This window comes from Candoia aspera, chromosome 7, assembly GCF_035149785.1.
Source record: "Candoia aspera isolate rCanAsp1 chromosome 7, rCanAsp1.hap2, whole genome shotgun sequence".
Taxonomy (NCBI): domain Eukaryota; kingdom Metazoa; phylum Chordata; class Lepidosauria; order Squamata; family Boidae; genus Candoia; species Candoia aspera.
The window spans coordinates 70,771,707-70,786,429 of NC_086159.1; the positions used below are offsets into that span (position 1 = coordinate 70,771,707).

Genomic DNA, 14,723 nt, shown 5'->3' on the forward strand with positions numbered 1-14,723 from the left:
TTGTTAGAAAGCTGCGTCAGAACCAAACTCTTTTGTGGGCTAATGGCTATTATTCTTCTGTCATGAAGACCCAAGGCCTTCAAGGAGTCACATGTGTGTGTTTAACAAGTGTTAAAGACAAAATGGGATGTGAACTGAGCACTGGAGCTGACATTGTGGCAGTGTGAGAAGACAGTACTTTTCAGAGTAAGTTATTTGTTTGCATTAGGGTTTGATTAGTACGTTTTATGGATGCCTCTTTTACTACATAAATGATGATTCCCTGCATTTCAGCACTACAGCAATTACTGTCATGTTCTCATTCTAATGTCTGGTTAACATTGTAACGTTTCACATGTCATTCTCTGTTCCGTATCCCTTCACCCGGGGTTTTTCCATTCTTTCGCCCTCCCTTGTTTTGAGGGCTTGGAATGCATGTTTGGGTTTGCGCTCCTGTTCAAGGTTACTTTCCCAGGCGCGTCTAACGGCTTTCAGCACCTGGGAGGGGGAGCGTCCTGACGGGAGATGGGGCGGGACCGGCCCACAAGCAAGGCTTTTAAGTTTGTATTTGGCGCGCTTTTGCTCATTCTCAGCTTTCTCTGTATTTGTATACTATTCCTTTAATAAATCAGTTATCTTTAAGCCCGAGCTTGTGAGACTGAGTATTTGGGTTTAGGCAATCGTTACATAAAGCTGAGAATCATTCTATCCATTTTCCGCTAGCCCCATCCAATCATTGGATAAGAGGGAACGCTAGCGATGACAGAACCTCAACCTCAACTTCGCGCAAGTGAGGGAAGCGAAGAAGAGCGGGAGGCGGTCAAAAGCCGGCCAGTGCTAACTTCGAGAGCGCAAAGAGCAGCCCGTCGAGAGTTGCGAGATATCCAATTGGACGAGCTGCTGATATCCATGCAGGAGAGTCTCAGGAGTGAACATAGAACTGTCATGGAAAGAGCGCAGGGGAGGGGGTCTCCACAATTGACCTGGGAGCACGAAGTCCCCTTGTCACCGAGGGTGGTGGTAACCAACCAACCCTCGGAGGAGCCGGTCACTCCGGCCCGTATGAGGGCATTAGAAGATAAAATGGATTTAATTGTGACGATCCTCAAGGATCTACCCAAAGAGGATCTACCCGGAGAGGCAGAGCCCACCCCGGAGGATTGGGAGGAAGAGCCGTCACAGTACCCCAGGCATAGTACCATGGTGACCCGGGGGAGAAGCAAGACTCGATCAGCCCGTCAAGGGGGGGAGCGAGAGGCAAGACCTCCTAGGGATCGACCACCCATGGGGGCTCGGCGCACGCTGACATTAGCGGCACCGCCACAGCCAGCTGAGCCGGCAAGATCCTTCCCACCATTTGGAGTGAAGTTCGATGGGGATCCCACCACGCTCTCCTTCTTTATTACTAATGCCAAGCACTACATAGAAGATTGGGGTCGAAATTTTCGGTCTGAACATGGCAAGGTCAATTTCATTGCTAACAAGCTGAGAGGAAAGGCAGCGGATTGGTATGTGCAACTATGCCAAGCTGAGGCAACTGAGTTAGAGGACTTCGATGACTTTTTGTGGGCACTTAAAGAGCATTTCGAAGACCCCTTAGCTCAAGAAACGGCCAAAAATGACCTGCGGAAACTTTACCAAGGGTCCCTCCCAGTTGCCAAATATGCGTTGGAGTTTAAAGCTTTGGCAGGAAAAGTGGAAGACTGGTCTGAGCCAACAATCATCGAATTGTTCAAGCAGGGGCTTGAACCCGAAATCCTTCGATGGGCTCTGGGTAGAGATGATCCTAAAACGCTATATGGGTGGATTCAGTTGGCGGGAAGCGCAGAAAATGCCCTACGAACCTATGCCCATACCAAAGAGCTTAGACAAACACGTCTCGCTAGAGGAGCGCGCACATCTGGACTTGCCAGCCGCCCTAAACCAAAAACCTGGGAAGAAGAGAGGGAGCAACGGTTCTCCAAGGGTCAGTGCCTCAGATGTGGGAAAGAAGGACATCGAGCCACTTCGTGCCCAAGACGCCGTCCAGAGGAACGACAGACGAAACCCACGGTAAAGACGCCTGCTCCTGCTCCACCACGAAAACTGAAGGCAGCCCTCGCGGAACTGGACCCCCCAGACCTTCCCTTCGGTGAAGAGGAGGAAGAGTTGCAATTCGAGCAGCCGGCGGGAAAAGCCTACCACCTGCCCTGAAGGGCGCCCTAGGGCAGGTGGAAGAAACCGGGCGTAACCATGATTCGGTGAGTGGAAACTTCCCCACACTGACTGTTAAAGTTAAACTAAGCTCAAAAACCAAAACGGTGGAAGTGTGGGCCATGCTAGACTCGGGTTGCTCCCGTTCCCTAATGCACCCTGATGTAGTAGCGGCTCTGGAACTGCCCACGTTCCCTTTGCCAAGACCCATGATTTTCACCCAATTGGATGGAACTATGGCGGGTGGGAAAGCAGTCAATCTTTCCACGGGACTGGTCGCCTTGCAGATGGGCTCCCATCAGGAAAAGCTGCCATTTGTGGTAGCTCCAGTGGGGGGTCCTCTGGTAATATTGGGGATGCCTTGGTTTGTGAAGCAAAACCCTTTTATCAACTGGCTGCATAGAACTGTGACGTTTGCAGATGGATTTTACAAAGTACCCGAAAAGGACCTACTGGAGGACATGGAGGGTGGAGGGGTAGCGTATACCACTGTGCAAACGCTTCAACCTCTTGAGGGGCTACCCAATCAGTACCAAGATTTTGCTGAAGTATTTGGGGAAAAGGAAGCAGATCGCTTGCCACCCCACCGAAAAACGGACTGTGCCATTGAGTTTTTACCAAATGTAAAATTGCCTCACCCAAAAATATACCCCATGTCTCCCAAAGAGCTTACCACGCTAAGGGAGTTCATTGACAAAAATCTGGCTAGAGGTTTCATTGAGCCGGCAAATTCCCCGGTAGGAGCGCCTGTCCTATTCAGGCCAAAAAAGGATGGGTCATTAAGGCTTTGTACCGATTTCCGCGGGCTCAATGCGGTCTCAATATTAAATAAATATCCTTTGCCCCTGATCAAAGATATGTTATCACATCTGGCCAGAGGCAAAATTTTTTCAAAACTGGATTTGAGAGAAGCCTACTTTCGCATTCGCATAAGGGAAGGGGATGAGTGGAAGACAGCGTTCAACTGTCCTCTTGGGGCTTTCCAATATAAAGTCTTACCATTCGGGTTATCTGGGGCACCTGGGGTTTTTATGCAACTAATCAATGAGGTCTTGCATGACCACCTATTTAAGGGGGTACTGGTATATTTGGATGATGTATTGATTTATACTGAAACCATGTCAGAACATATCCACCTGGTGCGTCAGGTACTAGCTAAATTGCAAAAAGCACAGCTGTATGCAAAACTGTCAAAATGTGCCTTTCATCAGTCGCAAATTGATTACCTAGGGTACCGCATTTCAGCTCAGGGCATTGAAATGGACCCTGCAAAAGTAGAAGCCATCGTGGCATGGGAACCTCCCCGTACCAGGAGACAATTACAGAGTTTCCTTGGATTCTCTAATTTCTATCGAACATTCGCCCAAAATTTTGCAGAAATCGCCCTCCCCCTTACTGAACTGTTAAAAACTAAAGGACAGGGGGATACGCGACGTTCAAAGAACCCAGGCGCGCTCCTTAAATGGACTCCCGCCTGTCAGCAAGCGTTTGAAGCGCTCAAACAAATCTTTACCACAGAACCGATTTTACAGCATCCAAACCCCTCTAAACCCTTCGTGGTACAAGTCGATGCTTCTGATTTTTCCATAGGAGCAATTCTATTACAAGCTGACCAATCTGGCGCTTTAAAACCCTGTGCCTACCTCTCTCGCAAATTCACAGAAACAGAGAGAAGATGGCATGTTTGGGAAAAGGAGGCTTTTGCTGTAAAAACAGCGTTGGAGACATGGCGACACCTATTGGAAGGCACTTCAAACCCTTTTGAAGTCTGGACTGACCATAAAAATCTGGAAGCTTTAAGCACCAGTCGAAAACTCAGTCCCAAACAGCTGCGCTGGGCTGAGTTTTTCAACCGCTTTGACTTCACCCTTAAATTCATACCAGGCAAGAAAAATTTCTTAGCTGATGCACTCTCGCGCAGACCCCAAGATGCTGGCCCGGGGCCAACGGTCCAAGGCACCGTCTGGACCGACAAACAATTAGGTTTGGCAGCGGTGACTCGCAGCCAGACCCGAGCGCAATCAACTCCGCCTCCAGCCGCTCCGCTTTCCAGCCGCCCGCCTCCCTTGTCAATTACCTCCGATTTGCAACAACAGTTGCTCTCCCACCTTAAAACAGATACTTGGTTGCAAGCCAATCGCCACATGTTAACTTTCACCGATGATCTTGCCTGGCGCAACGATCGTCTCTATGTACCCGAACCAATGCGAAAAACCATACTCCAGCGCTGCCACGATGACAAGCTAGCTGGACATTTCGGCTACGTGAAAACTTTGCACCTCGTTCGCCGCCAATTCTGGTGGCCAACTTTACTCAAAGACTTAAAGGAATATGTCACTGCGTGCCCTGTATGTGCGGCGATAAAGCGCAAACCGGGCAAGCCCCAGGGTCTCCTTCAACCCGTGGCCACTCCATCTGTCCCTTGGCAGGATATCTCTATGGATTTTATCGTTGATCTACCCCCTAGTCAACGAAAAACTGTCATTTGGGTCGTCAAAGACTTTTTCTCCAAACAAGCCCATTTTATCCCATGCGCTTCTATCCCCACCGCACAACAGCTGGCACGCCTCTTCCTCATCCACGTGTACCGCCTCCACGGTATCCCCGCCCGTTTGGTGAGTGACAGAGGCACACAATTTACGTCACAATTTTGGCGGGCATTTTTGAAACTTTTGGGTACCAAACAATCGCTTTCTACCGCCTGGCATCCGGAAACGGACGGATCTACAGAGGCGGTCAATTCTACATTGGAACAATACCTCAGAGCTTTTGTTAACTACCAGCAAGACAACTGGGTAGATTTACTCCCATTTGCTGAGGTCGCTTACAACAATTCCATTCATCAAACCACTGGTCAAGTTCCCTTTAAAACAGTTTTTGGACGTGAATTTGTTCCGATTCCTGAACTTCCTCATCCTCAACCGCTCCCAGCCACCCTCGCTGGCTGGGCAGACTCTCTCAAAGACTCATGGTCTAATATTCTACTCGCTCTCCACCATGCCCAGGCTACCTATAAACGCCATGCCGATGCAAAGCGTTCCCCAGAACCATCTTTTGCGGTCGGGGATAAAGTCTACTTGTCAACTAAGTTTATCAAGTCCCCACAACCCTCTAAAAAACTTGGTCCTAAATTTGTCGGTCCTTTTTCAATTGTTGCTCAGCTCAACCCTGTTACGTTTAAACTTGATTTACCTCACAACCTTAAACGTTTACATCCTGTTTTCCATTGTAGCTTACTCAAACCCTACCTCTCGTCGGACCGTTGGCATCCACAACCCACTCCTCCACCTCCCCTCATGATTGACAACCAGCAACACTTCGAGGTGACATCTATCCTCGATTCCAGACGCCTCCGCTCCACTCTACAATACCTCGTCCGCTGGAAACATTTCCCTCATCCTGAATGGGTTGCTGCTCCAGACGTACATTCTCCTCGTCTCGTAGCCCAATTTCACTCTGCCTATCCTGACAAACCGGCTCCCTAATTTTTTTTTGGAGGGGGCAATATGTCATGTTCTCATTCTAATGTCTGGTTAACATTGTAACGTTTCACATGTCATTCTCTGTTCCGTATCCCTTCACCCGGGGTTTTTCCATTCTTTCGCCCTCCCTTGTTTTGAGGGCTTGGAATGCATGTTTGGGTTTGCGCTCCTGTTCAAGGTTACTTTCCCAGGCGCGTCTAACGGCTTTCAGCACCTGGGAGGGGGAGCGTCCTGACGGGAGATGGGGCGGGACCGGCCCACAAGCAAGGCTTTTAAGTTTGTATTTGGCGCGCTTTTGCTCATTCTCAGCTTTCTCTGTATTTGTATACTATTCCTTTAATAAATCAGTTATCTTTAAGCCCGAGCTTGTGAGACTGAGTATTTGGGTTTAGGCAATCGTTACAATTACACTCTTTAAAAGCAGAACATAATTGGTAGCTCATTACTGCCTAAATTAATATTACACAGAACACACAGATCCTAATGTAGAAATCTCAGTTATGCATACCTATCTATTCTTATTGTCATTGTGCCCAACCTTTTGTTGGCAAAACAATATTTCAAAGGTAATTTTCTACTCCCTCCATGTTTTCTAAAATATATTGGTAGTGTGAGTAGACTAGCAGGAAACCTAGGCTTTGTTTGCTACAGTGTATAGAATAAGAGACTCCGAAAATTTAATTTGTAGATGCTCCTGGTCAGTTATTTTTACATGCAGCAGCTGGACTCAAGTGTCTTCTTAAATAATGCCACTTCCTGGAATGCCTATGTGACCTCCAGCTTTATAAGATCACCTGGAAATTCCAGGAAGAGGGAGACTCTTGGGGAAAAAAAAATATTGTTTCCTTGCTTTTTAAAAACATCATTGACTATCCTTTAAAAGTGAAAGTGTAACCCCGAAGCCAGAAAATAGATTAGAAAAAACCTGACTTAAAATTAAAAAAAAAAGTAGACATGATTACTGCTTCACTAAAGCAGACAGTGAGATGTGGTGATTTATTACAGAACTGTGCCTCCCTTAGTTTGCTTTTTCTAATTCTACTCTAGTGTGATGCAGATGTTTGTTTATACACTGAAGAGTAGATTAATGTAATCAGGGCTGCAACTAGGGTCTGTGTCACCTGGGGCAAACATGGATTCCGTGCCCATTTTGGCACCCCCCAGCCCTCATTTTGCCCCCCAAGCACTCATTTCCCCCCCCCCAGCACAGCGCCCAGGGCACATGCCCTGCTTGCCCCCCCAGTTGCGGCCCTGAATGCAATCCTGCCCAAGTGTGCCAGCACACCTGACTACATGTATTGTATGCTTTTTACCCATTTGCTGTGGCAATCTATAAAGGACATTTAGCTGTGTGCACTTTCATGCGTTCCAATGTATACTGCCTTGCAGATATTCAGTGGAAAAAGACTTCTGCAAGTACCAGGGCATGGAGATAAACTTCCTTAATAGTTAAATCCACTTGTGGGCAGAGAAATGCTTCCATGAAATCTTGATTACTCAAGATTTCTATTTTGCTTTGTTTATTCAAATAGAATTTATTTATTTTATTTTTCATTCTTTATAAGCATTTTAACCCACTGGGCATTAAAGGGAATTTCCAAACTTTACTCAGCACTATTCAGCTTTTTGTGAGGTATCTTCAAGAACCTTCCTGCTGAATCATAGAAACAGAATCATAGAATCGAAAGAGACCAACTCTAAAGTGTTAGATCAAGTCTCTCTAAAGCAAAGTTTTTTAAAAAAATCTGTTCAATTGTGTCCAATTCTCAGAGACTGCCTGGACATGTCCCTGCAGTTTTCTTGGCAAGGTTTTTCAGAAGTGGCTTGCCATTGCCTCCTTCCTAGGGCTGAGAGGAAGTGACTGGCTCAAGGTGGCTTCGTGCCTAAGGTGGGACTAGAACTCACAGTCTCCTGGTTTCTAGCCTGAAGCCTTAACTGCTACACCAAACTGGCTCTCATCAGCAAAGTTAATGAGCTGCAAAAAATAAAGCAACACACACCCTTGCAAGTTACAGGCCCTCTCTTCACTTCTCACAGCTCTTTGTCATTAGGAAATAACTCGGGACAAGTTTAGCTTGGAACACTTTTTCGAGCAGTTTTGCAAACCATGCCAAAAACTCATGAAGAAAGATGCTTTGTTTGAGCTACCAAGCTTTAAGAAGCAATGCTTCTGAATGCATGGCATAGCCCTGTTGGATACTGCCTCTGACCAGAAGTCTGAGATATTATGGGGACACCAAACACAGCTTTACCATTTTTGCTTCCCAACCCTCCTCCAATGCAGTTGAGAAGATCAGAAGCTTGTGTTCCATTTTCAGCCCCCCCATTTATTGGCTTAGACTATGCCACGAGGCAGGGTTTAAAGCCACAGGTAAAGTTGCCCAGTTTTCCTAAGTCATAGCTACGTGTAACCACATCATACCCAGGTTTGTGCAATGGGGTCACTTTCATTTGCTGGCTCTATCTGCAGCATAATTTAACTAGAAGAGTGTCATCAGAAGACATTCTGAACTTGAAAAAGGTCATTCTGTTTTGAAGCTGGACTAGTCCTTGAATGCTCATAATGGCTTCTTTCTGGGATGAGAATGGCATACTGAAAGGCTGAATCAGCCCATTTGGGGGCCCAAACATTTCCTGACCCTAATATATAGTATTTTGCACCCTCCTACTAACAAGTATCTGTGGTTTCCTTTCCTACACTTAGTGGGAATGGGCATGTAAGCACGACTGAAGCCATATTAATAACTGCTCCCCTCCTGTGGTGTCTACCACGTGTTGCCCCCATAGCCCTCTTTACATGTCCAACACTTCACCATCTCCCTTTGCTTTCAGTCTCTCAGAAACTTGAAACTGTGTATATGACAGGCTAGTTGGAAAGACGTTTTATAATATTAATCAGAAGATATGGCATCATTTTCAACTGAACATTGTGGCCGCATTACAAAAAACACCAGAAATTATATATGAATGAAGTAAAGGGAAACTGCATTGTGGAACTAGCTTGACATTCATTGGTCTATGATGGTATGTGACCATAATAAAGACTAATTTAACTGCTGAGTGGGGATTCAGAGCAGGCAATCTCCACAAAAGGCCAATTTACATGGTTGCAAATTATTAACATCACCTAGCAGCAGACATGGCTGTTGTACCGTTCCCCATCTGTTTCTACTGAACTTAATCATCAGGGGTGCCTTCAGCAAATTTAAGACAAATGCATGAAGGTTTTTTCCCCTTAATATCCATAACAAATAAATTTGTTGTCTGGTTTACATGTAGTCATAATAGTCAATTCCAATGGGTCAATTTAAAGTTTCAAGGGCTCTGCAAAGGCGGACCATGGTTTTCACTTACGCCTACTTTCATAAATAGCTCGTGATTTCTCATACAGCTCGTATGGGTCAGGCTTTCTTGGGTCAAAGGCCTCTGTTGAATCAGGGAAAGAACTCCTGTGAAGGGCGGGTGGAAAGGGAATATTCTGTGGCACCGCTGGAGCAGATAAACTTGTCTGTGGACTGCCTTGATTCTCCCATTTTTCCATCATCTATAATAAATAAAAGAAAACAATACCTTGAGAGCCTGCAGACAAAGTCCATAGCTTTTTCTTTTGTCATCAGGTTATACTGTCTTGCTGTTTTGCAACGTAATTCTGGACATTTCTACTGAACACTAGATCTTATGCACAGGACTGCCATCTTAAGCATTTGTAAATAATCAATAATACTGTAACGTGTATGACATATCTAGAAAACATTGTTTTTAATATATTTCCTAGGGTCACAGTAGAGATGTATCATATGCTAGGAAGTTGAGCAAGGTAACATAAGGGCAGCAAGTCTGTCCCGGTGGCAATTAAATTTAGAGCTAACGTAATATCACTTCTACTCTATGATACACAATTCTCCTCTTATAAAGGTATAATATCCCTAAAAGTAGTTAAGTCTAGATTTATGGGAACCACTCACCAAGCTCTCCAATTCATCTCAAAAGATATATTGAAACTTGAACCAGGATCTCTTTCTATAGCTGCGTGCATGCAGATCTGTGTTCTGAGATACTAGCTGGAATTAAATTTTGGGAGCAGTTATTTAGTCCAGCTTGTTCTTGTAGACAAATTCAAGTCTTCTTGGAAGAAAGCTAGAGCGTGATCTTACTTCTTGTGGCCTATAGCTGAGCATTAGTAGTAATAGGCATTCCTTTACTTATTTGGTGACTTCAAGCCAGTTGTGTCTCCTGATGACTTTTTTTTGTGACCTGTCCAAAGTCCCTGTAGTTTTTATGGCAACATTTTTTGGAAGTGGTTTGCCCTTGCCTTCTTCCTAAGGCTGAGAGAGAGGAACTGACCCAAAGTCACCCAGCTGGCTTCATATCTCAGGTACAACTAGAATTCATGGTCTCCCAGTTTCTAATCCAGCGCCTTTAACCAGTAGGCCAAACTAGCAAGCTATTTCTGAAGTCAAGCAATTCGTTTCGGATCATGATATACAAACTGAAAGAGGGAAAGATGTACAAATTGATAAATCCAAAGTCCCAAATTATATTATAGAGAATTTTTACCTCAAGCCTAATTGATTTAAATCCTTTTTACCTTCTCTTTATTAGTCCCATGAATACACACACACACACATGCACACATCCTTTTAATTGGTGTGTGGAGACAGAATTTTATCAGCATCCTTCTTTTAAGGAATGCATGTGTTCAGCTAACTGTGTAAGCTGTAATTGTCAAGGAAAATAATAAGCCTCCTTGTCTCAAGAGCTCCAAGGCTCTCCTGGGGGATAAGGATGCCTAAGAATAAGTTGGAATATGAGGGAGGCTGGCAAGTACATGATAGGTATAAGTTGGGAGATGGCACGAATGGAAGATAAGGGAAGGGAATAACCAGCAGAAACCAGAAGAAGATAATACAAGAATGCAAGCATGCGCACATGGGGGATATCTTGTCCAAAAGTAACCGGACAGGTAATTGTAATGTTAAATTCTCCTCCCATTATTAGATCATTCCACTCCCAAAGGAGGGGCCAAGATGGAATTTTACACCTGAAGGAGGGCAGAATCCGTAAATGGTGATGGGTGTAGATGTAGTGTATAGTTAACATAGATAACACAAATGTATGCATGCCTATGTACCCTGTGACAGAAATGGTCCAATAATCATCTTATATTTGTAACTGTATCTTATGGATAATGGTATAAAAGATGCTGTCTACTAACACAAAGGACTCTCCTTTTCAGAGGAGAGACCCCCTTGTTACTTGGGCGCTCAAATAAAAGGTTTATCCTATTTCTCACTTGGTGTGTTTATTAGGACCCATTCCAGGTTGAAAGGACTCCGGTCCTAAGCCATGATTTGCGGCCCTTCAGGTGTTTGACTATAAATTCAGAAATAAAACATATGCCCAATAACCATGTCTTCTCATGGAAAGGTGGATTCCAAGTCTGCACAGCATGTCTGTCTTCTGCTGGCTGTCAAGGGAACAATATTCACCACACCTATAAATCCATATGATTTCTGCAATAATTTGATGCTCGTTCCTAAACTGTAGAGGGAATAAGGAATGGCCTTGAAATACAGTTACCAAGGCAACGATCAGACAAGCATGGTTTAAGTCCATCCCAAGAAACTAACTTAGGAAAACACCTCAGACAGGCCTCTCCTTAATTCACATGAAGATAAAGTGAGGGAGGAGGGAAGCACATTCAGACTTGCAAGATTCTGTTACTAAAGCTGTCCTAAGTAGCTGTCCTAAAATAATTTTAGACCTATGTAACATTGGTTTCTTAATCTGGTCTACCCTATAGGGCAATATAAGTAAAATATGTCTGCCTAAAGCCCTCTCCCCTATAAATCGTTTAGGTTACATCCAGGGTCTGAAATTACATAGCTTTGCCACATTCATCATACACTGCTTCTACTGTGCTTAGGCATAAGCACATACCAAATACTGCTACTATCAGTACTAATACTATGTGAAAAATGGCCCAACTTTTAAAGAATTCCCTAGGGACTCTTTCCTTGATGATTTGTTCTTTCTCAGAATGACATGAAGATAAAAGTATCCAAACTCTCCTGGAGTGTTACTTGACCCCTAGCATCCCCAAGAAAGGAAACCTGGCTACTTCCATGTGAAGCATGTAATCCCCAGTCTGCTGTTCACACAGAAGAAAAGGACAATCTTCAGGGATGACTATCCAGGCATGCTTTAAAGATGATCTCATACAAGGACCTATTAACAATAGAGGTACACTTTTTTGGAGGTGCCTTCAAGTCCATGCAGATTTCTTAGCAACATTTTTCAGAAGTGGTTTGCCATTACTATAGCTGAGAGAGATTCATTGGCCCAAAGCCACCCGGCTGGCTTCATGCCTAATGAAGCACTAGAACTCACAGTCTCCCATTTTCTAGCCTGCTGCCTTTAACCACTACACCAAACTGGCTTTCAGATGGACATTAGCTGTTCCTTCTTAATCAGGCTAGTAGACAGTTATTTGTATTAATCAGGCTCTTCCATTTTCTTGAATAAACATTGGCTTAATCACATTAACCACTCAAATGCTCCTAGGCTTCATTGTCTTCAATTCTCCCACACATCTAATTTTTTTGTTGCTCACTAGTTAAGAAAAACAAGTCTGCAACTAGAGTTGAAAACAATTCCCATAATAATCTCGGTCTAATATAATCTGCTTCCATTTGGCTAATGCTACTGAAAAAATGATTTAGGTATTAATGCTGAGCAGGCTGGAAGATACAAGGAGACTTATAGCTCATGAAAAAAAAAAACGAATTAACAAAACTTGTTTTTGTGTTCAGTTATAAGACACCGTGGTTCTACCATGAACAAAATGAAGACCCAACATTTATAGCAAATTCATATGTTGCTCATATGTCAGTTCCAGTAAATTCAGTAAGAAATGCTTGCTTTCAAGATGGCAGGTATATATATGTGATCAAATACTGTCGCATTAGATTTATATTCCTATACTTGCCAGTAGGATACTAAACCCTAGAAATCTTACAATCCAGGCTATTGTTTGTAATCATACTATTTCTCTCTCAACAATGAATCTTATTTCCATACATTCTAATTGTTCTTATTAGATTTAAAATTGAAAAGAATTTAAATTTAAAAGAAAACTTACAGGCTTTGGAGTTTTCCATGGTGAAAAGAATCCTAAAGAAAGAAAAAAAAAGTAAGCCTTACAGACATCTTTATCTCAATTTCTACAAATTATAGAAAAGCAGTGCCATCTTGTAACACAGAACATATGGAAAAATGTTTCATGTTCAACTTTTTTCATATTTAAAAACAATGGTCAGAGATAAATCTCCATATTCAAAAATGAATTAGAAAAGCTTGAAAAAAAATCCCCAACTACTGCAGTCAGAAGCTATTATCACCAGGGGTTTTCATACCTTAATACATTACATATTTATCTGGATGATTGCCTGTGTCTTTATCTACAGTATCTCCAAATATATAACTGAAGGTAAATGACTGGCTAAATAGCTAGTCTAAATTTCATAAATGTAGTATTTATCCAAAGTGTCAAACTATTTTTTAAAATTTATTTATAGTTGTGTGATTGACTTCCTGAAATATATTTTACCTTCATATAAAACCCTTCCTCTGGCAACATTGTCTTGCTCCTGAGAATTATAACCATGTAGATGATCCTGTCCTACCTTTCTATGAAAAATATGAAAGGTGGTATCAAGCAGTGCAGAACATTAACAGGCATGAAAGCTATTAAAATCTCAAATAATAATAAAAAATATAGGAAGAACTAGCATTCTTACCAAATACAAAAACAAAACTTTGTCTGCTTCAGAAGGCCACTTGCCTAAAGTAGTTTCCAAATCACTAGAAGTGAATATATTAGACTATCTCCATGATGAAGCTTTAGAATCTGGATACCATCATACAGAATACCATCTTTGTACTTTTGATACAAAGCAGGGTTTAAGATGATGTGCTGAACCAGCTTGCTCCATACAGGCCACTGAACATTTCTTACGGGCAGGAATGCACATCATCTTCTACCACCCACCCCAGACCACCAAGAAGGCAACTCTCACATGTATTTTTCTACTTGACATCAAAAGTGGTGTTTTCTGACTTATCCTGGCTCAAGCAATGCTGTCAGGCTTGCCTGCTACACTTCATTTCTTTGTAGACAAATATCGTCCCTGTCCTTCTTCTTACTGGTCTCTCAACAGCCTTTTTTCCCCCAAGAACAGTGAAAGGCTGGGCTTTTTAAAACACAAGTTGAGGGCTAGCACAGTGAAATGGTGGCCCTATCCTTTTTTTAAAAAAAATTAAAGGGGAAATTGATGAGAGTTCTGTCTGTTTCACTTCTAGCAGAAGTGACTGGAACTGTGGTGTGTTCTTTTTCTTTTTAAACTGGCGGATGCCAGGGGGTTACCCAAAAGGTCTATTGATGGACCTTATATGTCTCCAAAGATCCACACATGAACTTGCTTTTCTGTGATAGGTGGGAGGGATAAAGATGCAAAAGAAACGCAGTCAGAGGCTGTGATAAATGTGGTCTAGACAGAACATGGCCAAAGTGGAGGAAGAGGTTGAAATCTGGAAAGGGTTTTCTTAAATTGGCAACATGTCCAGCCAGTTTATGCACAAGAGTTAAGCAGATTAAGGCTGCAGTGTAGAAACACACACTATCTGAAACTTCTTTGTAAGATGAAACAGTAGTAATTGATCTATGATAGCAGCTGACAGATTTACAGATTACTCAATAACCTCAACATCAGTTTCTGGAGTAGCTGGAATTCCATGATGATGTTTATATTTTTTCCACATAGCATCAATGGCAAAGTGAATACATTTTACATTCAACAATGTCGCTACTGATGGTAACGTTTACCATCAGAGAGCAAAACTATATGCGACCGGTATCTCAGGTAACCCTGTTCCTGGGTCAAAAGACTCATCTCTCCATAAATACTTCTTCTGCAAGCATATTGTTAAATCCTGCAGAGAAAATTTCAACAGAACTATCTCTTCACCATTGGAGGATTTATCGACATGCTTAAGAACTATAACAAATAT

At 43.1% G+C, this 14,723-nt stretch overlaps 1 protein-coding gene across 1 annotated transcript in view; it reads right to left on the reverse strand.

Annotated features, from left to right (window-relative positions):
- The window catches only part of MAGI2 (membrane associated guanylate kinase, WW and PDZ domain containing 2), a 713,008-nt gene that overhangs the window by 92,395 nt on the left and 605,890 nt on the right, over positions 1-14,723 (reverse strand). Inside the window, exons 11-12 of the mRNA XM_063308087.1 lie at positions 12,796-12,827; positions 9,009-9,198 (exon numbers count right to left, since the gene is read on the reverse strand). Coding sequence (XP_063164157.1) covers positions 9,009-9,198; positions 12,796-12,827 — 222 coding nt within the window. The remainder of the gene's footprint in view (positions 1-9,008; positions 9,199-12,795; positions 12,828-14,723) is intronic.